Consider the following 25,872-nt stretch of genomic DNA (forward strand, 5'->3'; position numbering starts at 1 on the left):
GGAAAGCCGGGAGGGGATCACCCACCCCACTTTCTGGGGAGTGCGTGCGTGGGCGGGGAGGCTTATCCAAGTAAAAGGGGGTGGGCAAAACGGAAAGGGTCACTTTGACGTACTGAGTCTCTGCGAAGGCCTCACCGTATGCGCCGGCAGCCGCGTGTCCTGGTCTCCGCCGGGATCACGACCTTCGGAGTTTCCGAGTGCGCCTCAGGCCTGGGACGCGCGGCGCTGTCTCCCCAGTCTCGGAGCCGTGTGCGCAGCGGCCGGCAGGGGGCACTCGCGTCACGGGGAGCCCGCCCGCAGCGCCTGCCTGGCTTGACCCGGGCTTTGGGGCTGACCCGGAGCCTGGCCCGGAGCTGCCTGCGGCCGCGGATGCCGGCGACATTTGGGGCCCGGCTAGGCACAGAGCAACTGGTCGCCAGGGAAGGGCGGGGGGGGGGGCGGCCTCCCAGCCGGAGACAAACAAGCAATTAATTCCGGAGCTGAGTTCCCATCTGCCAGGCCTGCTGACAACAGGTCCGGCGCACGCCCGCAGGACCTCCCGCTTCCCGGGCGGCACGGCGCGCACACCCACTTGCGGGCACACGCGCGGCTGTAAAGACACGTGCCGTTCGCAGACGCGCCGAGGCACAGATACGCCGGCGCGGTCGCTGCCCGGCTCGAGGCGCACACCGCGGCGACACTAACCCACGCGAGACAGTTAGACCCAAAGTGGCCCGCGACACGCAGAGTACGCTGGGCTTGCTGGAAAGGCGCCTGGGAGTCTCGGGGCCGGGGTCCCGCCCCTTCCTCGGCCCACCTCGCCGTGGGCCTTGGGCAAGAGCGTCCCCTCCGCAGCCTCAGTTTTCCCGCCTGTAGAGGGAGGGGCGTCGGCGCCTCCTGGGAGACGCGCAGCCCTGGTGTCCCGGGAGAGGGGCGGGAGGCGCATGCGCGCGCGCAACTAGATCCTCGCCGCCGCCCCCAGCGCCCCTCCCCGGGACAGGGACTCACCTAACAGGTTGGGGTCCTTGGAGTGCGCGTGGCCGCGTGGGGAAGCGGGGACCCTACCCCCCCACGCGCCGCCTAGCACTGGGCAAGGGCGGGGCACTCTCTGGGCTCCCGCCCCTCGCCGCCCGCCCCGGGAGCCCGAGCCCCGCCCTTCCCCGGCCCCGCCCTCGCCTCCCGAGCGCGCCCACCGAAGCCACCGCGCTCCCCGCGACTCTCGCAGGCTCTGCGAACTTCCGAGCGGCTGGGCCGGGCCATGGGGGCGCCTCGGGGCCGGATCACGTAGCCGCGGCGCCCCCGGAGAGCAAGCGTGGCCGGGAGCGCCCGCCGGGCTCTTCCCGCGCCCCGGCCATGGTCGGCCGCGGCGTCCCTCTGTGCGCTGCGCAGCCCGCGGTACGCGCGGCCCGGCCTGGAGAGGGAGGCGGGCGGCGGGGGCCCGGGACGGCGAAGATACTCGCGGTGTGCGCTGGATCCCTGGGGGCCGGGCCTCCTGCTGAGGGTAGCGGACCCGCAGGCGGGACCTCCGGGGATGGAGGGAGTGGGTGAGCGCCAGGGTCGTGCCCAGGGCTCCTAACTTTGGCAAGAGCGTCACACTGGGGCAGGGGTCTGGTTCCGACGGACGTCCCAGGCTCACTGTCCGCTTCCGCCCCCACACCCTGCAGGTGGCCGAGGGCGGCCCGGCCCGCGAGCCGCCGCCGCTGCTGGAGGTGTCCCCCCGAAAGAGGCTACCCGCCGGGCCCGACCAGGACCCATGCGGCAGCCGCCCTGCGCCCGAAGGCGCCGGGGCCGGCCCAGAGCAGGGCCACTCGGCCGGCGGAGGCGGCTGGTGCCGCCACTGCCACACGAAGCTCGTGGAGCTCAAGCGACAGGCGTGGAAGCTGGTCAGCGGGCCCGGGACCACCCTCCGGGTAAGTGACACTTCCTTAGGCCGACCCCTCCGAGCAGGGCCACGCCGAACTTGGGTAGAACTTGGGGCTTGGAGGGAAGCAGGGTTCCACTCCTTCCCTGCTGCTGTTTCCACAAAGAGTTATCAGCCAGGACTTCCCTTCTGCGGGCCTCAGTTTCCCGGTCTGTAACACCATGTGTGAGCTAGGGAGCTCAGCCCGAGGGGCCCTGCTGCCTCGGATGGGAGGGGCCTGGGCTGGCGTTCCTCCCCCAGCCCAGATGTCCCACAGCTGGAACGCAGGTTTGTGTGGGAGGAGGAGGGGAGAGAGCGGATGGCAGGGACTCCACCCAGGGCGGGACAGCTCCAGCCCTGCCAGCAGGGAGAGGTTATTTGGTGCATTGTGGCCCTTGGGGCACCTGGGCCCCCAGCCAGGTGTTTGGAAATTACATACCTGGGGCCGGGGGGCCTGGCAGGTGAAAGGGTGGGCCACAGCAGCTGGGGGGTCCCTGCCTACTCCTCTCCCAGCCTCAAGGATAAGAACTGTTGTCCCATACCTCCTGGGACAGACTGAGGCAGTGGCCGCCCATGGGGAATTGAGTCTGGGCCCTCTGGGTTCCCCAGGCTCCAGCCCCAGGGGCAGGTGCTTGCAGGGGAGGGGTTCTCCTGAATTTCCAGCCAGTGGGCCTGCCGGCTTTGGAGGGAGCAGGGACCATTGTTCCAGGAACAATGCATGCTGGAAGTTTGCAAAGGCTGGGGGCGGGTGGGGGTCTCCAGAGGAAGCCCGCTGCCGGGCCTTCAGCCTTTATGAAAGAGTTCCTGGGAAGTCCGCATAATCCCCATTGAATCTAAATATAGTTCTCTAAGGGCTGTGGGGGTTGGAGTGAGCTGAGACCCTGACTGCCCTGTCTGGGGCAGGGCAGGGTGGGGCAGGGTACCAGTCTGGTTTCTGTCCTGGGCACCGTCTCCGGGCTCTCTGGAGTCTTGGCGAGGGATAGGATTGTTGCAGCCTCTCTCTGGCTCAGGCCAGGCGCCTGTGGGCCTGTCCTGGGGTGGGGCTGGACCCGCCCTGTCCTCTGCTCTGGACAGGCTGCAGCCTTGGCCATACTCTGTGCCCCAGTGGCCTGTATCTAGTTTAAAAGGTAGCAGGAGACCCTTGAGGGCCCCCTGGAGAGGGCCAGCCAGAGCTAAAGGCCCATCTTGCTGCCCCATTAGGGGAAACACGCCAGAGACAGGAGGGGCATTAGGACTGAGCTGGTCTCCTCATTCTTGGAGTGGGCTTGGACTGCTGATGCTGCCTGGCCCTGGGGCCATGGTCCTGGCATGGACTCGTGGAGGGGAGGGGGCTCCTGGTCACGGGCAGGCCAGGGGTCCTAGTGGAGAGGGCTGCAGGTGATACTAGTCCCTGGTGGATTCTAGGTTCCTCATCTAGGGGGGTGTCTTGGTCTCTTCTGGCAGACAGGTCTTCAGGGGAGCCCCAGACCACCCATCTCCAGCCTCCCCTGAGCTTGGCCTTTGACACTGGAAACTCCTCTTGAGTGCCAGCTGGGGGCTCCCCCTTCCCTGGCTGGCGCTGGCACTCAGCACACCGGGGTCCCGGGCTGGTCTCAGCCAGGGCTTTGTTCTGCTCTGGGCCGCCTTCTTCTGCTTTGTGGTCTCCTCTGTCACCTGGGGCCTGTTGTGAAGTGCTGTCCCACCTGCAGGGTGCTGTGCCCCCGGGAGAGAAGACCCCATCCTCCACTGTCTCTCCACAGGGCATGGGGGGCTGCGCCTGCCATCCTGGGGCCTCTTACGGGTGTCATTGTCCTGTCCCCTGTGCGGGCCTGGGCTGTCCCCAGAGTCCCAGCAAAATTGCAGCCTGCAGCCCTGGCCTGGCCCGCTGGGCCCGGATGTGTGGACATGGCTGCTTCTGTGTTTGGGTTGGGAGGGAAATCTCTGGGGTGGCCAGGGAGACCCCAGTGTGCTCCCCGGAGTCTGGTGCACTGTCCAGTGGGCCCTGGCCTCTGCTCTGTAAGGCCAACGTGGCAAGGGGTATTTAGGGTTGGTGTTCTAGGATTTCCCCAGGGGCCCGTTTCGTATTTTTCAGGGGAGAGATGAGCTTCCTTGAGGATAGCTGTTTACAGGGAACTTCACAATCATCCATCTGTCTCATGCTTGGATCTTCAGAAGCCCAGAGAAGTGGAGAGACTTGCTGGGACCCGGCCTGGCTATTAGAGGCCCTCGCCTCTGGGCTTCCTGCCTGTCTCCGTTGTAGAGGGAGGCTTAGAGGGTCGGGGACCAGCCTGCCAGGGTCTCCCTGCCTGTCTCCGTTGTAGAGGGAGGCGTAGAGGGTCGGGGGCCAGCCTGCCAGGGTCTCCCTGCCTGTCTCCGTTGTAGAGGGAGGCGTAGAGGGTCGAGGCCCAGCCTGCCAGGGTCTCCTTGAATGTGTTGCTCTTTAGCAACCCCGCGATGCCCGCATGGTCCTGCCTATGCTCATCCCCTGCTGGGCCCTTGCCCACCCTCCTGCCAGGAGGCAGCTCCCTTGAGCAGGTTCCCGAGAGTTCTTGGCCACTGTTTCCTGCTTTGCGACATGGGACCGTCTTTGTGCCCATTGCATAGGTACGTAGACCAGTGCCCGGAAGGGATGCACTCTCACCTTGGCAGCTGCTGCTGCTGTTTGCTGAGTTAGGGACTCCGAGTCCCTGGGGCTGTTGGAGCCCAGGTTCCCGGCCTACCTCTCCCTTGCTGCTGTGTGCTCTCGTCTGCCTGAGCCTGTCTCAGTTCCCTTGTCTGGGCAGTGAGGGTGACCATGGTCCCCTATCTGGGGACCTCATCCCTGTGGCATGGATAAGACTGTGCCCTCCCCACCTTTCTGAGCTCTGGTGCCCCGTCTGGGGCCGTAGGGGAGGGGGACATTGTCTTCCTGCCCCTGTTGGAGCCCCAGGGGATTGTCTTTCCTGATCTGAGAAGGGTGCTTGGCCCTGGGTGTGGAGGGGAAGCCCCATGATGGGACTCTGGCCGTGGCTCCTGCTCCTCACTGTGTCCCCACACTGTGCCCTCTGCTCTCACCAGGGTCCTCAGGCCTTGTCTCCGGGCTGACTACTTCAGGACCCCCATGGCCTGGAGCGGCCCCCTGTGGCCTGGCCTCCTGTGGCCTCCAGGGACCTTTCTCTAATGGGCTGCTCTGTCTGCCCTGCCATAGATGCTGTCCTCATCCCCAGACCCCCTGGCCTCCCTGGGCTGGAGGCCCCTCAGTGTCCCTGCTCCGGCCTCCGGGGCCCCTTCTCAGGTGCCTCCAACTCTGAGATGTCCCTGTGGGAGGTTGCAGCCTGGTGCCTCCCATTCAGCAGGCAAAGCTGGGGCCTCCCTCTTTCTCCACATCTGAGGCCCCCCTCGCTTACCCATGCTCACCCACCACCGCAAACTGCTGTGGCAGACCTCTTCCCTCTCCCTGACCCCAGTCCTGGTTTCCCCCACAAGCAGGAGCTCTGCCAGGTCAGGCATGGGGTCCAGGTCACCTGGAGGTGTTTGTTGAATGACTGAATGACCAGGCTTTTCCTCCCACACCCCACTTGCTGGTGGTCACCCCCGGGACTGCTGGGGCTGGATTCTGGCTATCCGCCCCTCAAAATGACAGTTCCCATGGAGGATGACCATCCCCCTCCGCCACAAAGGATGGTTCCCTGCTTCAAGGAGAGGGTCCCTGCTTGGGGATCCATTCCAGCTGCTGACAGACACGTCATGTGAGGTGTTGACTCCTCCTGAGACCCCGTGACATTTGAAGCGTCAATACCGGTGCTGAATTGATTATCGCCCCCGATGGGGAAAATGATCAATTCTCATTTAGCTCCCGTGCATCTCTTGCTTATCCAGGCAGGGGCCTCGTCCTTATGCCCCCAAGAGCCCCAGAACCACTGTTGGTGCCGCCTGCTGGTGCCACGCAGCTGAACAGTGAGGGAAGCTGCCCATCGAGGCTGTGGCTCTGGACTCTCCTCCCGGCGAAGCTCCGGGGTGGCCCCTGTGTACAGGGAATCAGCTGTCATGGTCTGAGGCTGGGAGCCCTCCTACTGCTCTGCGTGGCTTGGCGAGTCCTGTTTCTCCTTGGACGCTGCTCATGGGCTTCTGTTTGCTTCTCCTGTTGCCTCTCTGATTTGACTGGAGGTGACTCCTGCCAGCTTTTCGTTCCTCCTCTGTCACTTCTCCAAGGAAGCCCTCTTAGCCCCCTGGATGGATGGGGGCATCTCTGTCTCCACAGCCCCCAGGCCTGTGATTTGGGGGTCCCAGGTCTGTTGCCCCCAAATAGGCAATGGTCCTGGGAGGGTAGGAGCTGCGCCCGAGTGGTCCCATGACGGATGCTTGCCACTTGTGGTCAGAGCCCCTGGGCCCCCAGACTTGGGGCTGCCGCCTTCCCTCGCTGCTTGGAGCCTGGCCCGGCTTCCACTGCTGCCGGGGCCACCTTTGTGCTTGGCAGTGGCACCCGCCTCGGGGATCCGCAGGGTGGGGTGCCTGGCATCAGCAGCATTCCCAGCTGAGCCCAGGTGTCACAGGCTTTGGTGGCAGCCTGGGGAGGTGTGAGGGGGCACGGCTCCCTGGCTGGCAGGCGGGGCACTGGCTAACTCTACCAGGAAGGGCTCTGCTCGGGAGGCCGTGGAGCTCGGAGCTCCCAGTTACTGTTGGGGAGGGAGCCCGGGGAAGGGCCGGGAGGGAGGAAGCCTGGGCAGGCCCAGCCTCGCTGTGCAGCCTCTGTGGGACCTGGGCTTTCTCTTCCCTGGACGGGCGGTGCTGCCTCCGGGATTCCCTGTGGTTCAGCATGTGATGGGTGGAGGGCATGTCCTTGTGCTCGTCTTGTCTCTCTTGCTTCTTTGGGGTCCCAGGGGTTGAGGATGGGCATTTGGGGGAGGACTTGAGCTTGAGGGCTGTGAACCATTGTCCTCTGAACACCAGCCAGAAGCAGAGATGGAGCCCTAGTGGCTTCCGGGGTACAAGCTTTATGTCGGGGCAGGGACGTGCTCTGGGGGAGTCTGGCCGTGGTCACATGTGGGCTGGGTGGGGATGGGACTGTGGCCGCTGGCCTCACTGCTTCTCTGCAGCCAGGTAGAGGACAGGGAAGGAGGGGGACTGCAGGCTACCCCCAAACCTTCAGCTGCTCAGAGTCCTGCTGGAGGGGCTTGTGAGGGTTTGGAGTGGGCTAAGGGAATGGGACTGGGGCCTTCCCAAAGCTCCCTTAAGTACCCTGGAAGGATCTCTTATTTGGGAATCAGAAGAGCTGGTTTTTCCCTTAAGTAACAAAGAAAATCTAGTTCTTCTCTTCCTTTGCCTGCTAGGAAGCTCACAGCAAATGTGCTGCTCAGCTCTGGGCCGCGTGGGACTTTTCTTCTGTCTCTAATGGGAACGGGTCATTCTTTTTGTTCCAATTATGACTGACTGTAGTTGCATGGTTTTGTTTTTAGCTTATATTTTGTAGTTCCTGCGAGCCACCGCACAATCTTTGTGCAAGACAGTGTGGGCTATGAGTAAAATAAGTAAGAGTAAAAGTAGACTGACCGTGCCTTGGTCGTGTCTGCTTCAGCCTGTTCATCTGGTCCATGGAAGCGGAGCTTGTGCTGTTGGGGGGAGTGGCTGTCAGCTGGGCTGTCCCTGGTTCCTGGTGGCAGCCAGGCTGGGTGGTCTGTGGCCTCTGAAGTCCTGGCCCAGGAATGGGCAGCCCTCGTCAGCCTCTGAGCTCTGCACCCACGCTGCTCCCTTCCTGCTGGGGTGAACACTGTGCTTGGTGAGACTTTCTCAGGGCAGGCTCTGGAGGCTGCCACCCCCACCACGGTGTGTCCTTGTCCTGCAGGGCCTCAGTTTCCCGCCTGTGAACAGAGTCCTTGGGCTGCGTCGTCACTGTTGCTTCTTCCGGCGCTCAGGGTCACTTTTCCTTCCAGTGTCACAGTGTCTCCGTTTCGTTCACGGGTGTGCCCTGGCCACAGCTGCCTCTCCAGGATGGAGTCTTCTAGGCAGGACCCGTGGGCTGGGGTGGCCCGAGGCCCTCCTCAGGGCTGCACTGTGCTCCGTGGAGACTCCCCAGCCCACCTGTCCCCGACCCCAGCAGCATCCCAGGCCTCAGCTGTAGGGCTGGGGAGGGGTGGGTGGCCCAGCCCGGTGCCCGGGGCTGATGGCAATGTGTAGTCCCGCCTGGCCCGGCGCCAGGTCGCTCAGCTCAGCGCGCTGCATTGGACCTGGGATGGTCGTGCTGGCGTCCCTCCTGCGCTGGCCTCTGACCCCATGTGATGGGTGTTGCCTGAGCTTTGGCCTCTGTTTCTGGCGGAGCGTGCCGCCTGCTGGCCCTTGCCTGGTGCCCTCAGGGAGCTCTTCCTAGCTCTTCCTAAATGTCCTGTCCCCATCTTCCCTCCCCAGCTCATAGCTTCGGTTCACGGCTGTAGCCCGGCTCTGCCCTCAAAACCCTCACCCCTGCCGCCAACGCGGCCTCCACAAAGCCCTCGTCCTCCAGCCGCTTGACCTAGCCTGTGGAGGCTGCCCTGAGCAAGGCTGAAAGGCCCCTCCTGCTCTCGTCCCTAGGCCCCCTCTCCCCGACCCCCGCAAATTTGCCTTCACCAGGAAGAAGTGTCAGGCGACCTGGCTCCAAGCTTTATCTTCCACGCCTGGCTCTCCATCTTTTTCTCCTGAGGGTGGGACTGGGGCCACCCCATCAGCCCAGAGGCTCCCCAAGATGGGGCCAGCAGGGCAGTGGCAAGGGTGCGTCTCTGGGCCCTGGAGTCACCCAGGTCTGAGTTGGAACCCCAGCTCTGCGACCCTGGTGGTGTGGCCTGAGGCAGGTGTCTCAGTCTCTCTGAGCCTCGGTCTATAAAGGGGTCACAGACTCCTGGTAGCCAGTGAACAGGGTGGTTGTTTTTGGGGGTGGGTGGCCCCTAGGGCTGTGCAGGGAGGCCTGGGGTACCTGGCAGGGGTGTGTCTGGGTGTTGGGATGGTGCCAGGGGCCCAGCTTGCCTGCTGGGTGATTGGGAGAAGGCTGGTCCTGGTCCTGCCCAACTTCCTGGCTGCATTTGGTGTTGTGGGAGGGGCTGTAGCTTGTGGGGCATGGGGTCCCTGCCCTCTATAGATGCCCCAGAGGCCTGTGGGGAGAGGGGCCTGAGGGCGGAGGCCGGGAGGTCTGAACTCATCCCTGTGCCTACCGTGTGGTGGGAAGAGCATGGAGGGCTCAGGCCTGAGGAGCTGGGCAGCGGGGATGCAGAGGGTGGCGACCACCGCAGATCCTCTGTGCCTGCTGCTGCCCCACGTGGTGGGGAAGAAGTGGGGGCAGCCACAGAGCCAGGCTGTCCCTGGCTTCTCCTTCGCCACTGTGTTTCCATAAGCAAACTGCTGTGACCATGGGGAGGGCCCTGGGAAGGTGCAGTCCCGGCATCCGGACGGCTCCTGGGGCGGCAGTGTTTGATCTCAGAGTTAAACCAAGGAGACGGGGTGAGGGTCTCCAAGGGGTGGGCATGTGAAAAGCCCCAAGATGGGCCTGGCTGGAGCTCACGTGGAGACCGCCACGGGGCAGGCCAGGTGACAGGAGGTGGGCGCTCTGGGGGCTGTGTTTGGAGTGGAGCTGTGCTCCAGCCCTGGGATCCTGGGCACTCTTGGCAGCCTCGTAGGAGGGGCTGGTGGTGTGGACAGTCCTGTGGCCCCTCACATGCAGAGGTTTCCGGGTTTCTGCCCAGGGATACCTGGGGCCGCTGGGAGGCAGGGGCCTGACTTGAAACCGAGTCCACGGGGCCCCTTGGTTCACCCGGTGACTGCAGCCTACACGGAGTTGGATTGAGTGTGCAGGTGACCCCCAGGCCCCTGCAGTGCACTGAGCATGCCTCTGAGCATTGGGGGTCCTGATGAGCCTGCCCCTCTGCCACCCCACCTCGCCGGGGCCATCCTTGCCTGTCTGGCCTTTAACCACCCATGGCCCCAGATCCCAGTCATGGCATGCGATGGAGGACAGGGGAGGCCATTGAGGGGATGAGGGTCTCAATGAGCTTGTCTGTGCCCCGAGCTGCCCAGCTGGACTGGCGCCTGGCACAGGCCCTTGGGGATGGCGTGCCGGCCAGTGCTGGGTGGACTGGGTTGTGTCCCCGCTCCCTCCCCTCCCAGCAGAGGAGGAAGGGGGTAGGAGGCCTTCAGAGCTGCAGACCCACAGGATGGGAGTGGTCCCTGGAGTCCTGGCTGGCAGACCAGGGAGGGTCTGGGCCTTTAGAGAGGTGCCCAGCTGGGCAGGAGGGGCACCGGGGCAGCCAGGTGTGGCCAGCCAGTTTCCAGACTGGAGCACCGAGCCCGCTCCTTGCCCCCCGCCCTGATGGGCTGCACCAGACGTGGAAATGTCCTGGACAGCAGGACCTGCGAGGGCTGCTGCCTGGCTGGGGGTCCCTTCCTGGACCTGTTGTCAGCTCCGGAAACAGCGGCTGCTCGGGGTTGCAGCCCAGCACGCTTTGTTTGGGAAGGAAACGGAGGGCAAGATCTGGAGGTCACGGCCCATGGGGTCCTTATGAGGGCTGCCCACACACGCATGCCTCACTGCGTGGGTCGGGGAGGGGCTTCGGGGCCTAGTTACCCTCCCAGCGGCCCTGCCAGTGGGTGCCAGAGCTCCTTTGTGGAGACGGGTGATGGGGACTCAGGGAGGGCCCCGTATGGCTGAGGTCTGGGGGTCTGATGGCGTGGCGTCTCTGAACTGGGAGCAGGACCCCCCTCGCTGTCCCAGGGTGGCCTTACCTGGCGGGGAGGTTTGATCAGCTGTTCTTTCCCATGGGCAGTGGCTTGGCTGGAGTGGGGAGACTTCTCTCCTGCAGTGACGGGGAGCGGGGAGTCCCCGGTAAAGTCCCCCGGGCCTCACACGCAGGAGAAAATGGAAGGATTACTTAAAGCAACTCGGAGACCCCAGAAACAAAATAAAGAACAAAGTCATGATTTGTAAGTAGGGGGGAGACTCCCTAAAACCCAGGCGTGCGATGGGTGGGCTATGTTTGATGCTAAATTGAATCAAATGAAGAAAAACATTTTCCAAATGCAAGTAAAGTATCTGTGTAATTAGACCATAAAGAGAAAATTAAAAGTCATATTTCGCAGTGGAGTAATTACTGTCTTCCTCAAGACACCAGGCTGTGGAGGCCTGGGTACAGGCGGGCCTGCTGGCTGGGGCTTTGAGGAGTTCAGATTCCTGAAATTGGGGGGCAGTAACCCGTTAGGGGCTTGGGCCAGAGGACCCCGTGAGCTGCCGGGATGGCTGGGAGAGGAGGCCTGGTCCCACTGCCCAGCCTGTGCAGAGGTTGGAAGGTGCAGGAAGTGGCCACAGAGCAGGATTTGTTGTTGTTGGCGGTGGGGGCTGTGCGCGGCCGGGGAGGGGGAGGGGGAGGGGGAGGGGCAGGGCTGCAGGGCTGGGCGGCTTTTGTCTTTCTGAGGGCTGCGTCTGGGGTCTGCTGTGCGGGGAGCAGTCAGTGGTGTGGGAGACCCTCGCCTTCACCTTCTGGGGCCCAAGATGCCCATCCCTGGGAGCCACCCATGTCAGCAGCGGCCTCCCTGAGCCCCTCCCTGGACCCCTGAGTGCTGGTCCCGCGTGCTGAGTGGGGTGCCGAGTTCTCCTCTTGTCTTAGCTGGACAGTGTGCTGGGCCCCAGGCTGGTCCTGCAAATAGGAGGTCTCGGGTCCTCTGGGCTGGGCTGTGTGGCTCTGAGTGGCCCCGGCAAGCAGCCCTGTGGTTCTGTTCTACCCGAGCAGTCTGTGCCCTGGCCCCTATGCTGTGCCAGCCTGGTGCAGCCTGGCTGGTGTAATGGCTCAGTGGTGGGGGTGATGGCGCCTGGTCCCATCCAGTGTCTTGCTGTGTTGCCCTAGGCCGGTCTCGCGTAAGTGACTAGGGTTGGAGAGATGGCCCCTGCCCTGTGCCTTGAATTCCTGGGGCCTTGGGTGGGCCTCTCAGTCCCCCCAATGGAGCCTGCTGGGTCGGGGTTGGGTGGTGAGAGTCCCTGAGAGGAGGGCCTCGTGGCCCATCCTGGGGAGGGGTGCGTGGCCCACTCGTGGGCTTTCGCTGTGGGGCCCGGCCTCCAGGATGCTGGCTGGCACCTGGGCTGCTGGGGGAAGGTACCCTGGCCCAGATGCCGGGGCCGCCGCTGTTGCTGAGCAGGTGACGAGCAGCCTCGGCTTGTCCCCAGTGGGGGCTTCAGCTTGATGGGCCCCACTCCAGCACTGGCCCCCAATACCTGGGACTTGGATGCCCGGAGCTCCGAGGCCTGGATAGGGCTGGGGCCTCCCTGGCAGCTGCTGTCTGAATTCCTGATGGCAAAGCTGGGTGGGGGCTTGGGCGGGGGGCACTGGGTGGGGGCCACTTTGGCTTCCTGTCCCCTTTTCCCTGTTGCCCCTCTGCCTGGCCAGCCCGTGGTGGGCGGTGCATTCTCAGGTCGATCAGGGCTTCCTCCCTCCCCTGCCCTCCGCTCTCCTTCCTGCCTCCTGCTGTGCAGCCCTGGAGAGAAGGGCAGGGTGGGCGTCCCAAGGCCTGAGGTCGCTGGACGGGCAGAGGCTGCCTGGCCTGTCTGGAGGCTCCAGAACGGGGAGCTGGGGGCCGGGCTGCCTGTCAGGTTGGGTTAATGGCTCCAGCAGGCGGGGACTTCCTTCCCCTTCACACGGGGCCACCAGGGCAGCCTCCTGCTGAGTGGAAAATCAGCATAATCTGAGCCTGACTGGAAAACAGGCCCTGTCTGCCCTCAGCCTGTGCAGGGGCCAGTTCTGGGTTCTACATGTAGACCTGTGTGCCCACTGGCCGCATCAGCAGAGCTAAGCGGGGCTCCTGCAGTGTCTGCTCTGGTAGGGCCCTCCCCCTCCTGGTCCCCCTCCCCGTCCCCCTCCCCCTCCTCCTCCCCCCCTCCCCCTTCTCCTCCTCCCCCTCCTCATCCCCCTCCCCCACCCCCTCCTCCTCCTCCTCCCCCTCCTCCTCCTCTGCAGGGCTCCTTGTGGCTGACCCCAGCGAATCTCCGAAGCAGCAGGAGGGAGGGGCATTGGCTAATCGGGACCAGACGCGCCAGGCACTTCAGAGGCTCTGCAGGCCCTGGGTTGGAGGAAATCCAGGCCTCTGGAGTGGCCCATAAATCAGGCAGCTGGGCCTGGTGGGGGTCGCCCTTTCATGCGACCTGCCTGGGACTATGGGGAGTGTGAGGTGGTCCTGGGGGAACATGATTGCCGCACATGCTTGGCTGGCACCGGCCACCCTGGACCACAGCTGTTAGCACTGTGAGCCTCCAGGGCATCTGTGGACAAGGGCCCAGCCAGCCAAGGGCAGGCTCAAGGAATGTGGGTGGGGTGACTAAGACACCCCCTCCCCGGGATAATGGGCCTCAGCTTCCTCATCTGAGAAATGGGCACGTTTGAGAAGGCTGCAGTGCCTTTTGTGGCCAACAGGGTGGCTGCATTGGAGTCCGGTCTTGCCTGGAATCCCTTGGGGCAACATGGCCAGCCATCGAGCCAGGGACTGCCTGGGGCCAGGTTTCGGGTGGTGGGGAAGTTGGGGGCTGGTGGAGGACCCCTGTCGGGTGGTGTTCAGAAAGCCCTAGGTGGTCACAGCCACAGCAGGGCTGGGCTGGTGCTGTCCTGGGGGTTGCCCGGGCTGGGTGCCCTATAGCTGAGACACCCCTTGGGGAGGGGGTGCAGACGCAGAGGGCCTGGCCCCCTCCCCAGAGAGCAGGACAGACACTGGTCCTGGCTCTGGCCCTGACTGTTGCAGAGTGGTCCCAAGGAGGGGCAAGGCCAGAGCCTGGTGGGGTGGTGAGGGACACGGGTGGGCCCCAGAGAGGAGTAAGCCTCTTGGTCGATTCCCTCCCAGTGAGCTTTGCTCTGTGGCTTGTCTCCTTCTTGCTCCTCCTTCTCTTCCTGGAAGATGTCACTGCCTCCAGGAAGCCTTCCCTGACTCTGAGGCTGGGTGAGGAGCATCCTCCTCTGGGTTCTTCTGGCTCTTGTTTTTAGCCGTTTCTAGAACCCAGTCTCAGGGTTCTAGAGAAACCTGTGTGTCCCCCCAGTTCAGGGAAGGGGGCAGTCACCAAACGGTGCATCCCAGCGTACAGCTCAGACCCGGTGGGGGGAGCTGGTGGAGTGTGCGGCGGGGGGCGGGGCCCTGGGCTGTACACCATCCTGCGGCCCTTGCGCCGTACACCATCCTGCGGCCCTTGCGCCCCTTCGGTGAGCTCATGTGCCCTGTAGGAGTGTCTCCGAGGGAGGCCTTGGCTTCTGTTGACACCTTTACAGCAGCACTGATTTGATTTTCCACCTGCCCCACTGGGGCTGGAGACCTGAAGAGGAAGGGAGAGGGTCTCCTGCCCCTGGCTCCGCCTTGAGTGAGTGTGGGTGAGGGAGGCCCTCGTGGCTCTGAAGAGACGTTGCTTTTAAGGGGCCCTGCTTCTCGCCAGTCTCCTGTGTGTCCCCGGCCAGGCGGCCTTAGCTGACAGTGGTCCGGTTGTCCGGGAGCCGCAAACCTGCCTTGTTAGCCGCAGGCCGGGGCGCTTAATGACGGCTGGGGAAGGTGGACAGTTAACAAGGACATTGTGAGCCTCACGATGAAGCCCGATCATTATTTTCCTGCTGGGCTCGTGTGGGTGAAACTGTTTGGGCTTATTAATCTGTTACGGATGGTGCGGTGGCCAGGCGGGAGCTCGCAGCGTCATGGACGGTGAGAGTGCTGGTGGGCTCTGGGTGCCGGCCCTCCCTCCCCAGGCACTGACCCTGCCTTTGTCCCTTGCTGTCCTCAGGATCCTTGCCTCTCTGCCCTGCTTCTCGACAAGCTACCAGCACCTGGGGCCCTGCCAGCCTGTCGCCCAGAGGCCGAGCGCCGCTGTGACGTCTGCGCCACACACCTGCAGCAGCTCACACGGGAGGCCATGCACCTGCTGCAGGCCCCTGCCAGCCACGAGGACCTTGACGCCCCCCATGGAGGCCCCAGCCTCGCACCCCCCAGCACCACGACCAGCTCGAGGGACACGCCAGGACCAGCGGGTCCTGCAGGGAGGCAGCCAGGACGAGCTGGGCCAGACAGGACCAAGGGGCTGGCCTGGCCCCCCGGGCCCAGTGTCCAGGTGTCTGTAGCACCTGCGGGTCTTGGAGGGGCGCTGAGCACGGTCACCATCCAGGCCCAGCAGTGCCTGGAGGGCATGTGGAGTGTCTCGCGGGTCAACAGCTTCCTCCCGCCGGCGTGCCTGGTGAGTGTCTTGCTCAGCGGATGGGGGCTGCTGGCCTCCTTGTCAGAACTGGGCTTCCTTCGGGGGTCTCTGTCCACGTTGAGTGCCCTGCAGTAAGGCTTCCCTGAAGGGAGGGGACTGCGGGCATGGGGGTTCCTGACACTCCTGGGGCCCCACATCAGATGCACCCTTGATGATGCACAGCAGCTGTTCTCAGGTCCCTGCCTGACTCAGGGAATACCTTCTCTGGGAGCACGTGCCCCTCCCTGTCTGTCTTTTGAGACTGGGGCTGAGGGCCCACCAGTGCCCAGCACAGGGCTTGGCGATGCACAGGGCACCGTGTGTAGATCGGGGCTCACCAGGCAGATGGAGTAGGAGGGCCCTTGTGGCAGAGTGAGGGCCTGTGTGGAGGCCTGGGGGTGTGAGGCGTCCATGGACGTCGGGCGGGGGACCGGCAGTTGCAATTGCTGGAGACGCATTGCCTGCCCCTGTGGCACCCCGGGGGCAGAGGGACATGTGGGTGGCTGTGAAGAGCCCTGTGTCTGCCTGGTACCCTGTCTAGTCACCACACAGCGACCAGCACAAGCTCGCCCTTCTCCCTTGGTCTCCAGGCCTGGTGGTGTTTCCAGGGGCAGACAGAGGTGCAGAGACCCCGTAGTCTCTGGGGCAACATTGGCCACTGATCCTGAGGCCAGGCAGACCCTGCCCTTGCCTTCTGGGCTTTCGGCCTCCCTGTGACTGGTGAGGTGGCCTGTCTGGACATCAAGATCCTGCCCCAGCTGGGGGCTGGCCTTGGCACTAGCTGCCCTGGCAGTGGCTGCTGGGCTGGTCCTTCTGAGGCTGCTGGGCTGCCCTAGGGGTCGAGGTACGCCGAGGCTCACTGGAGGGACTTCTGGACACCCCCTGGGTCCCAGCTGGTGTGATGATTCCCCTGTGGCACCCACACCCTTCCACCTGTGAACTCTGTGGTGAGGCCGAGGAGAGGGAGCCCCACCCTTGCCATGAGGTGCCTCCTGGCCCCAGAGCTGGGCATCCTGGGAGGGGTGGGCGGGGATGGTGCTGGGGGCTGCAGCAGGTGAGCTGGGCAGCATCCTGGAGGAGGTCTCATTGAGCTGGGCCTGTGTGGAAGCATCAGGGGCTGGGCCTGAAACCCAGGATGGTGGGCACAGGCACCTCCGTCTCCTGCTGTCTCCCTGGGCCACTCGGCCTCACTGCACCCTGCCCGTGGCTGAGGGTCCCAGCGGGTGGGGGTGGAGAAGATCGCAGGCCCCTTGCTGGGCAGCCCTGCTGGTGGATGGCGCACCGTGAACATTTAGGCACCCTCTCCCAGCGTTATGTGCACATTGATCGTGGCCAGGGTGGGTGGGAATGGATTTATAATTAGACAGCAGTCCGGGCGATCAATAGGGAGATTATTAGAACCATAAATAGAACTTTAGGATTCAGATGAGGTAATTTCCCCTGAACCAGGGCATCGATCATTAGCGTGGCCCTGGAATGTTAATGGTGCCTGTTAGACTCGAGAGTTAAATACTTGTGGAGAGACGCGCTGCAGATCTCCACCACAGACCGTCAACCACCCCTGGGTCGAATGAGATTGTTCCAAGGCAAACACTGATCTGGGGCCAGCGGGTGGGATGGGGGTGCTGCAGCCCCCTCTGTTACACGATGTGGAGAGGAGGGGCAGGGACCAGCCATGGCACTTTGGCCTCGGCCGAGGCTTGGCAGGGGATGCTGAACGTTACTGGGTCTGGCCAGAAGGCTGGTCCTTGGAGGGGTAGTGGGTGGCCCAGGGCTCCCAGGGCCTCCTGCGGCCACAGGTGGGGCCTGGAACATCCCACATCTTGAGCATCCAGAGACTCCTGGGCTATGGAGCCGCCGGGCAGGGCTGTCCAGCGGTTCTTCCCGGACTGTTGGGCCGGGGCAGCGCTGCCATTGCAGAGGGCAGAAGCTGCCCACGGAGCCTGGCCCTGTGCCTGTGCCCCGCCCCTCCTGCCCTGAGAGCTCTGGACAGTGGTCATGGGGGCCACCCCGGTGCCCTGCCTGCACCACCAGAGGCTGCCATGGTCTGGGACATGCTGCGAACCGTGGCCCATTTCACGCTATGAACTGAGCTGCGAGACCGAGGCTCTGGCCTTCAGAGCCCACAGTGGGTTGCAAGTGGCACCGTGGACCTCCACAGAGGGGCGGCCCGGTGGGCAGTGTGGGGTGCTGGAGGTGTTGGCGGTGGCCCTGAGGAGCTGGGGTGCCTCCATACATGGAGATTGGGTGGCACCAGCTTGGGGGCTCCTGCCACCGCTGTGCTGGGCTGCAGGGGCCCTGGAGGGTGTCCCGTGGTCCTCACGGCTGTGATGGGCCAGGCAGGGGCAGATCTTTGAACTCAGGGCTGTCCAGGCCCTAGGGCCCTTTGAGTGACGAGGCTGGAGCTTCGCGTGGGTGGGCGAGTCCGCCCCGTGGGGCTCTGCAGGGTGGTGCACATCCACACCCGTGCAGGGGTGACACTGGTGACAGAGTTCGGCTCTGAGCCTCCCTGGCCGCTCCTCAGCCCCTCCTCCTCCCTTTCTCCCCCACTTCTCAGCACAAAATAGCACCCAGTGAGGCGTTTATCTGGGGGGCTGGTGTCTTTCACGGGCCAGAACCTTACAGATGCGTTTGGGCCTGGAGGGCTCCTAAGAAGAGGGTTAGCTTGGCATTTCCTAAACTGTGCTCCACGGAACCCTGGTGTTCCCCGAGGTTGCAGGTGCTCTCTGCTGGCCGCCTGGTGCCTGCTGTGGTTAGGAAGCTCCCCGTGGGGTGGGTCCCGCGCGGCTATGCTTGGGGCCCTTGGCTCTGCGCCCCTCGGCCTCACGCTCCCCTCTCTCCTGCCTTTCCTTCCGTTGCTGCTGTGGCACCTCCATCACATGCTCTGTCTGGCCGCCCGCCCCCCCTCTCTTCTGCCCCCGTGTTGTGGTCTTCCCTCTCGCCGTCCCCCCCCGCCCCCGGCTCTCGCTTTGCCAGACGGCTTCTTTTGGCATGCCCGGGCTCTGCTTCCGGCAGGAATTGGCAGTGGCCGTCCCGGCGGATGGGGCGGTGTCCCGGCAGCGCGTGGGACGGTGGAGCCGAGGCGCGTGCCGGACTCCTGAGACAGGTCAGTGTGGGGAGGCCCAGCTGGCCGCAGGCCTGTACCGTTGCTGGGCGGGGCCGGAACCTTCTGGCCGGAGGTGGAGTGGCTGGCCTGAGATGGGGGAGGGCTCGGGCCCTGTGGGAAGAGGGTGGAGGGGCCGGGTGGGCTGTGGTGTGGCAGCTCTGTCCCTGCTGTGGCCCCTCCAGCCTCGGTGCCCCTGTCCAGTGGGGAGGCAGGGTGTCCTGGTGCCTCACCGGACACTGTGATTGGGCCTGGCCCAGGATGCCAAATGTGGCCCCACGGTGGTGCCATCGCGACGAGCCACCTGTGGGTGCCGCGCTGGCTGTGGGTGGTACGGCCCCGGCCCCCAGGAGAACTGGCCCTGGGTGCTGACTGCCACGCCCAGGGGTGCTCAACCAGACCCGGCTCTGCTCCGGGGGCTCAGGACCTGCTGTTAATGTTGTAACTTTAAAGATCACTCTTTCCTGTCTGCTCAGCAAAGGAGTTTAGGCTTTTGATAGGGAGCACATACATTAAGTGATAAAATAGAATTCACATTTGAGGTGGGAGTGGCTCGGAGAAGGAGAGGGCTGGCCGGGCTGGGTTCAGAGGGATGTACAGGAGTTCCTGGCCTGCAGGCTGGTGGTGGGGTGTGGTGTGCTGGCGCAATGTCCAGTGAGCTGTTCCAGGTCCCAGGTTCACCCTTTTCTGCTACTGGGCAGTCCTTCTGGAAGCCCCGGAGGAGTGGCTGGTGCCTAGGGCCCAGGGGGCACCCAGCTTCCATCCAGCCTAAGTCTTGGGGCTCCCTGTGAACTTCCTTTCGCAGACATGGTTCTGTTCCAGGTCCCGGGAGGGGCCTGGAAGCTGGTACCGGCCATGGGTTGGGCAGGGTGAGCCCTCCATGGTGGTGAGGAGGGAGACTGTCCGGGATGGCAGGGCCTCTGTCTGGAGTGTCCCTCCTGGGTCCCAGGGCGGCTTGTTCTGCTGACGTGCCGTGCCTGGCCTCTGGCCTGTGCCACTTGGGACACCCTGAGGATGCTGGGCCTTCCAGACCAGCCCACGTCCCCTCAGCATGGGGACCCCAGTCCTCTGCTAGCCTGGGCACAAAGGACGCCTCGGGTAGTGGTTATCGACTGGACACTTGGGGCCGAATGATGCTTGGCACCTGGGTGACCGTGACCTGACCAGGCCACGGTGCCCAAGGGGGTCCTTGGAGAGCTTGGGGCACTGGGCCCTTGGGGAAGGGGCCGGGGCGAGGGGTGGCCAGGCTGAAGCAGGCTGCTTTCCCTGCCCTGCCTGGGGTTGCATCCCCCCACGCCGCCCAGGACCAGGTTTGGCCTGAGGGTTCGGGGTCCCACGTGTCTGGGAATGGAACGTGCGGAGGTGGAGCTCACGTTTGCTGGGCTGTCCCGGGCGTTTAATTACGTTTGTGCTTCATTATGAGGAGGCCTCCATTTCTGGGATTTATTTGAGCTAATGAGTTGGAAATGCCAGGGTAGTATTTCAGATGAGGGAGCGCCACACATCACCGTACGTGGGGCAATTAGTGTTCCTGCCAAATAGTTATTGTGGTTTCTTCTCTAATTATGCCGCTGGGTGCTCCCAGGAGGCTCAGGGGTGAGAGGGTGGGGGGTCTGTGTCCATCGGTCTTGACCAGTGTGGTCGCTGCGATTCTGGAGTTTGATGGGGGAGAGGCGGAAAGTCTGGCTTCTGGACCACCATCTGCCTCCCTCTCTGCCTCCAAGGAGTCCTGCTGGAGGAGACCACCCACACACCCCGAGCTGGGAACGTGACCTCACGGCCCAGGCAGGCCTTCCCCACTGGCCTCTCTGCCAGCCCTGATTTCTGGGGCCTTCCCGGCTTCACAGGTTGGGCCCTGGGGGTGCAGAGCCCCCAGGAATGTGCTGGGCTCTGGGGTGCCCAGGCCTGTCTCTCCCACTCCGGGTGCCAGGGGGCAGTGGTGTCTCTGCCCTTGCGTTCCTTATATGCACTCTCTCCTTCCCTCCAGGCCGAGGCAGCGGTGGCGGCCGTGGCGGTGGCAGACACGGTCCGAGAAGGCCCCCCCGTGGCCGGCCCTGATGGCTTGTCGAAGGCCTGGGGCCGTGGTGGAGTCTGCACATCAGCCCTGGTCACCCCCACCCCGGGCTCGGTGGGGGGCTCCACAGGCCCCTCAGCTGCAGCCTCCTTCTTCATAAGGTATGTCCTGGGGCTTTCCTGGGCAGCCTTGTGGGCGGGGCCCCATGGCCCCGGCTCTGGGCCCCTGGGGACCTGTGGGCCATTCTTGGGGGACCTCGGGCATGCTTGCTGCCGAGACGAGTGGATGGGGAGCTGCTCCGACCACAGCTGCTGAGCCGCTCACAGCCTGCCGGCCTCTCGGGCCCCATGCCCGATGTTGGGGGGCATCTCATCCTCGGGGGAGCACTGCCAAGGAGGGTCTCTGTGGCCAGGACCCTGCCTGAGTTGGAGCCTGGTCCCTGCCTCTTCTGAGCTGTGCAATCTTGGGCAAATCAACTAACCTCTCTGTGCCTCAGTTTCCTCCCGTCAGCTGGGCTCTTCCTCATAGGAGTCGCTGTGACTGCAGCAAGAAAATGTCTGTGAAGCCTGGAGAATGTGGCCCGGAGTGGGGCAGCTCAGCTGTGGACATCGGGGGCTGCCCGGGGCAGGCGCAGGCTGGGGCCACGGAGAGGACAAGGCTGGCCTTCAGGCAGCACAAGGGGAGGGGCAGCAGGGCTTAAGCGGGTGCCCACGGTGCCAGCCGGGCTTGTGGTTGGCAGGTCCAGCTCCACCAGGAGCATCCCACATTGGGGGACCATGTCTGACATCACTTGGTTCCTTTCCCAGGCCCCAAGCTCGGGGTGCCTGGTTTCTCTGCGCTCCCCCCTGCTGATCCCCACCACTGCCAGAATGCCAAGCCTGAGGCCCTGCAGGCACCAGGTCCTCGCCGACTGGTGGTGTGGATGGGGTGGGCCAGGCAGAGGGAACAGGAGAGCAGAGGTGGGGAGGGGGAGTTGGCATGGAGGGGCGTGGTGTGGGAGCCTCCACTGGGCCCTTCCCGGCAGGGCCTTTGGTCCTGGGACCCGTGGCAGAGCCTCCTCTCATCCTGATGGCGTAAGGATGCGGATTACAGGATGTAATTGCCATAATGCCTGGTAATGGCAGGCCCAGCCGCGGGTCAGTGTCCCATTAGCAGCCCCACGCTGGTGCTGATAAGCTTGAACATGCATCACACCCAGCGGCCAGAGACGAGGGCGTCTTATCAGCGCCGGCCCTGGGGACCGTGTGGTCTGATTGCAGAGTGACGGGGCATATGATTAGGGCATTGTCGCACGCCGTGTGCCGGGCTGAGGGCTGATGAGCACACCACCGCATTGGAGCACAGCCAGACTGCGCACGTGACCAGTGTAGCCTCAGTGCCACCCCAATTAGGTGCCGAGAGCACGGCTGGCTGGGACCCTGGTGGGAGCAGATGGGGTCTTGCCCATCCTGCTCTGGGGTCCCCCGTGTGTGGGACAGCCCACCCCGTCACAACCCGCCTAGTCCTGAATTAAAGGGCCTGTGCGGCTGGTCTGGGCACAGCCCTGTGGCCATGCTCCTTTGGGTCCTGTTTGGCAGGAGGATTTGAAACGTGGAGACTTCCAGAAAAGAAAGAATAGCTCCAGTGCTCAGAGCTCCCCCCGTCCCTGATGCTAAGCCCCCTGGTGCCAAGGAGGGTTCCTGACACTGGGAAGTAAGGGTAGGGTGTCGGCCCCCAGGCCGGTGCGTTGGTGACCTGGAGCCCAGCAGAGCGGCCCTGGCTGCCTTTTGTTTGGGAGCCGAGGCCGGTGCCGCTTGCCAGCCGCGCTGCCTGCTGACCTTGGGAAGTTACCATAGAAACCAGCGCATCGGGCTGGGGACCCAGAGGCGGTTCTCCCAAGGCGGGGGCGCTGCCGGCTGCCATTACTTCCAGACTGTTAGGCACCCTGGGTCTCAGCGGCTTCTGCGAGGCCACTGCAGGTGGCAGGTCGTGGGTCAGGTTGTGGCGGGGGACATCCTGGCAGGTGGGCACTGTCGGTGGATGCCTGACGTGGGCTGGGGTCGGTGGTGGGTGACCTCTGTGGGACTGCAGTACCCTGAACCCTCAGGGGTGAGATCAGAGGTGGTGTCCACTCCTGGGTTTTGTGGGTGTGGGGCTGTGGCTCTGAGTGGGGACGAGCCCACCAGGAGACAGTGGAGCTTCAGCCCCCGCCCCAGGGGTCTTGGGCACGTGCTGAGGGTGCCTTCTGTGCTCCCACCTCCACCCTCGAAGAGGACCTGGGAGGGAGTGGCACTGACCCCAGCCCCTGCTCTGCCCTTGGGAAGTTTCCAGTCTGGAGGGACCGAGGGGCACCTCTGTGGAGGCAGCCTTAGATGGCAGCACGGGACCCGTGCAGCAGTCAGGGCAGAGTGGCCTCTCAGGGAGCGGGCTTTGAGGGTTGAGTAGGAGTCTGGCAGGCAGCATTGCCAAGTGGAGACAGAATGGGGTGGAGGTCAGCAGTTTGGGTTTTTGAATCCTGTGGGCCTGGGGAGTCTCAGCTCTGCTGCTGCCCACAAGCACCCCCCAGCCCGATTAGGGCACCAGCCTCAGGCTGCCCCCTGATCCTTCCAGTGGCCTCTGGGCTCCTTATCTCCACACAGGGAAGCTGGGATGTGGAGTGATCCCATGGGTGCCTGGGTACCCGAGTTTCGTTAATGCTAACAGGAGCATAGATAGAGCAGGGGCTGAGCCCCATGCCCTCACCCCCTGGGTGGGGCCTGGGGAAGCTGCAGGGATTGAGGCAGCGCAGCTGTGACAGAGCTTGGCATGCTGGCCCAGCAAGTGTTCGGGAGGGTGGGGCGCGTGGGCCGGGTGGCCCCGGGGTTAGGAGTTCTCCGAAGGCTCTGGTGACCCCATGGGGTTAGGAGTTCCCTGAAGGTTCTGGCAACTCTGATGACGCTGTCTGAGGCCCCACTGGTTTGTGCCGGCGCTGGGAGCCTCTGCAGTGCCTCCTCTGAGGTACTTCCGTCATCATACTCTCACCTGCTCGCTGCCATGCTGGTATGGGGGTCCCCTCCAAGACCCCAAATCAAATGTCTTTGAGAAAACTGCTAAGGGAGGTTGCTTCCATTGGGTGGGGGGCACCTCATGGCACTTGCAGGTATCCAGGCCCCCCACTCCCCACCCCACTGTGGCCTCAGCAGAGCCCCCGTGTCAGCCTGGATGCCCAGGCCCATGGACGGTCAGGCTGGCACCCAGCAGAAGTGCAGCACCTGCGGGGGGAGTGCGCTGCCCTGAGGCTTAGCTGGGGACCCGCATGGAAGGCACTGTCTGGAGAGGTGTCCCCACCTGTCTTCTGGCCTGTGGGTGAAAATCCAGGACACAGGAAGTGTGGACCACAGCAGGGCTGGGAGTTGGAGGGGCTGATGCCTCAGTCCCCAGCTGCCTCCAGCTGGGGTCCAGGGTCCCCTTCGCAGGTCTGCAGGACCCAGCTGGGGTCCCCCGATGCCTGCCCTGGTTCCTTGGTGGGGCAGGTCCGGCAGGTGGCAGGTGCCCCTGGGGTGAGGTGGGGGTAGGGAGGGTGGGGCTCCGTCCACCAGCCTCACACGGCCCAGTGTGGAAGCTCTGGGTTGGCCATAACTGATTCCTGCATGCGACAGAACAGGCTCGTGTGTCTCCTTGGGGTAATTAAGGGCCTCGCCATCAGGGCCAACTGCCTGTGAAATTACCCTCTTGTTTGGAAGCGGTGATTTTTCTCTGTAAAAAGGAAAATATTTCCTTTTCTGTTGACATGAATCGATGGCCAGGGCCAATGAGCCCAGGCAAGGCTGTGGGATTGCAGCAAGACACCTGGTGGCTCTGGGAGCCGTTCAGGTGCCCGCTGTCTCGTTCATCCTCGCTCACGGGTGTTCTGAGCTTCTGTGAGCATCTGCCCCCAGACCCCCTGCTGGCAGGGACATAGCTGTGTAAACTGGTGTCTCACGGCAGGGGGTAGTTGCTATAGAAGCAGGAGGGGCAGGGGCTGGGGACACCCATCTCAGGGCATCAGGGCAGGCTTCCTGGAGGAGGTGTCCTGTGAGGGTGGGGGCTGTTTATGCAGGTGAAGTTCCTGCTTTTCTGAGTCTTCCCTTCAGAGTCAAACCCCTCAGACTTGCCCACTGAGGGCCGCCGCTCCCTGGCAGTGTTGGGTGTGGGCAGTGTCTGCTGTGGCCTGGGGGAGACAAACCCCACTGCTCAGAAAGTAAGTTCGTGCCTCCACAGGGCCGGGGGCCCTCAAGGGCTGTTGAACCCAAGCGTGGTAGCCAGATGGGGGCTGCTGTGTCTGACGGTCGTTTCCATGGGGGCCTGAATTTCATCAAAGGAGAAAGTGCCCGTTCTGGGGCCTCATTAATGCAGTGGCAGGTCTTTGAGTCATACCAGTGAGGTAAGCCCGTAAAAGCAGACACCGGGAGGGCCCAGCGGGCTGGGGTGCAGCCTGTTGGCGATGGGCCCCAGGAGGAGGAGGCGCCTCAAGTTAGGTCAGATTGTGGGGTGGAGATGTGGGGCAAACAACCTTCCAGACTTCCAGGGCTGATGGAACCACAGAAGACGCCTGGTCCCAGCCTCTGTCTAGGCGGCCTGGGCCCTGGGTGTGCCCGCTGTGGCCCAGGCATACCTGAGATCTGTGCTGCGGACGCTGCTCCTGGGAGGGTCACTGGAGGGGCAGAGCCCTTGTGTGGCCGACGGGGCAAAGGGCCAGCCTGGTTTTGGCCTCTGCAGACCTAAGGCTCCAGCCTCAATCTCCCTCTGGCCTCTCCAAGTGCTGCTCCAGTCTCCAGTGCTTGCCCGGCCTCCGCGTCCCCTGGAAGCTTGGGGGTGTGGGTGCCGATGCCCTATTGCCCACAGCCGTGGGTCGCAGCTGGTACCTTGACCCTGCCCAGCCTTGGGAGGGGCTGCAGGGGAGGGTGGAGGAGCTGGCTCTGGGTGGGCGTGACCTCTCCCCATCCACTTGAGGCTGAGCCAACACCCTCCAGTGAGGGCTGGTGCTGGGTGTCCCCCACATCCATTTCCAGAGGAGGAAAGGGGTCCAGGGAGGCTCCCTGTCCCTTATAGGGGTCCTTATAAGTCCCGTCCTCAGCCCCGCCTGTCCAGGTAGGGTGGGGGGCTTCCCACCTGCACCTGCAGGGCCCTGCCCTTCCCCCCGCCCCGCCCCAAGAAACCTGGGGTCCCAGCCTTGGAGCAGCGCCAGGCAGCAGGGTGGGGTAGCCCTGTCCCAGTCCTGCCTGCTAGATGCGGATGTTTTCCAAAGCGGGGCCGCAGCTTCTTCCCTTGCGGGCAGCTGGCGGGAAGCTGAGGTGTAACCCAAGGTCGTGGGGTGGGGGGTCTGGAACAGGAGGCTGAGGCTGGGGTGGTGGGCGGGCAGGAAGAACCCCAAGAGCAGACACTGGTGAAATCCAAGCCTCCTCCCGCTTGTGCCCCCAAATGGGCAGATGCAGCTCTGCCTGCCTGCCTCTGGCCTCGCCCAGGCCCCTGCCCAGTCTCCCTGCCCGCTATGGGGGCTCACTTTGAGGTTTGGGTTGTGGCTCTGCCCTCTGCGCTTCCCAGCGTTCCCCTCTGCCCGGGCTTCGTGCCCTGTGGACAGACTCACAGACACACAGACAGCGTGGGCGAGTGTGTCGGCCTCCATCCTGTCCCTGATCTGCTGTGTGAGTGATCTTTGGGTGAGGAGAGCACAAGGGCCTCTTCCTTGCAGGGCAGTTGTGAGGTTTACAGAGACGAGG

The 25,872-nt window shown here is 64.0% G+C and overlaps 1 protein-coding gene across 2 annotated transcripts in view; it reads left to right on the forward strand.

Moving 5' to 3' along the window:
* Positions 1-975: 975 nt before the first annotated feature.
* Positions 976-25,872, forward strand: part of KIF26A (kinesin family member 26A) — a 42,533-nt gene continuing 17,636 nt past the window's right edge. Inside the window, exons 1-4 of one of the 2 annotated variants that reach the window (XM_016926807.3) lie at positions 976-1,374; positions 1,644-1,889; positions 14,592-15,038; positions 20,129-20,316. In XM_016926807.3, coding sequence (XP_016782296.3) covers positions 1,333-1,374; positions 1,644-1,889; positions 14,592-15,038; positions 20,129-20,316 — 923 coding nt within the window. In that variant the 5' untranslated portion in view covers positions 976-1,332. Of the gene's footprint in view, positions 1,375-1,643; positions 1,890-14,591; positions 15,039-18,001; positions 18,145-20,128; positions 20,317-25,872 lie in introns of those variants that run through there. The other variant, XM_016926808.4, reaches the window with a different exon arrangement.

This window comes from Pan troglodytes, chromosome 15, assembly GCF_028858775.2.
Source record: "Pan troglodytes isolate AG18354 chromosome 15, NHGRI_mPanTro3-v2.0_pri, whole genome shotgun sequence".
NCBI lineage: Eukaryota > Metazoa > Chordata > Mammalia > Primates > Hominidae > Pan > Pan troglodytes.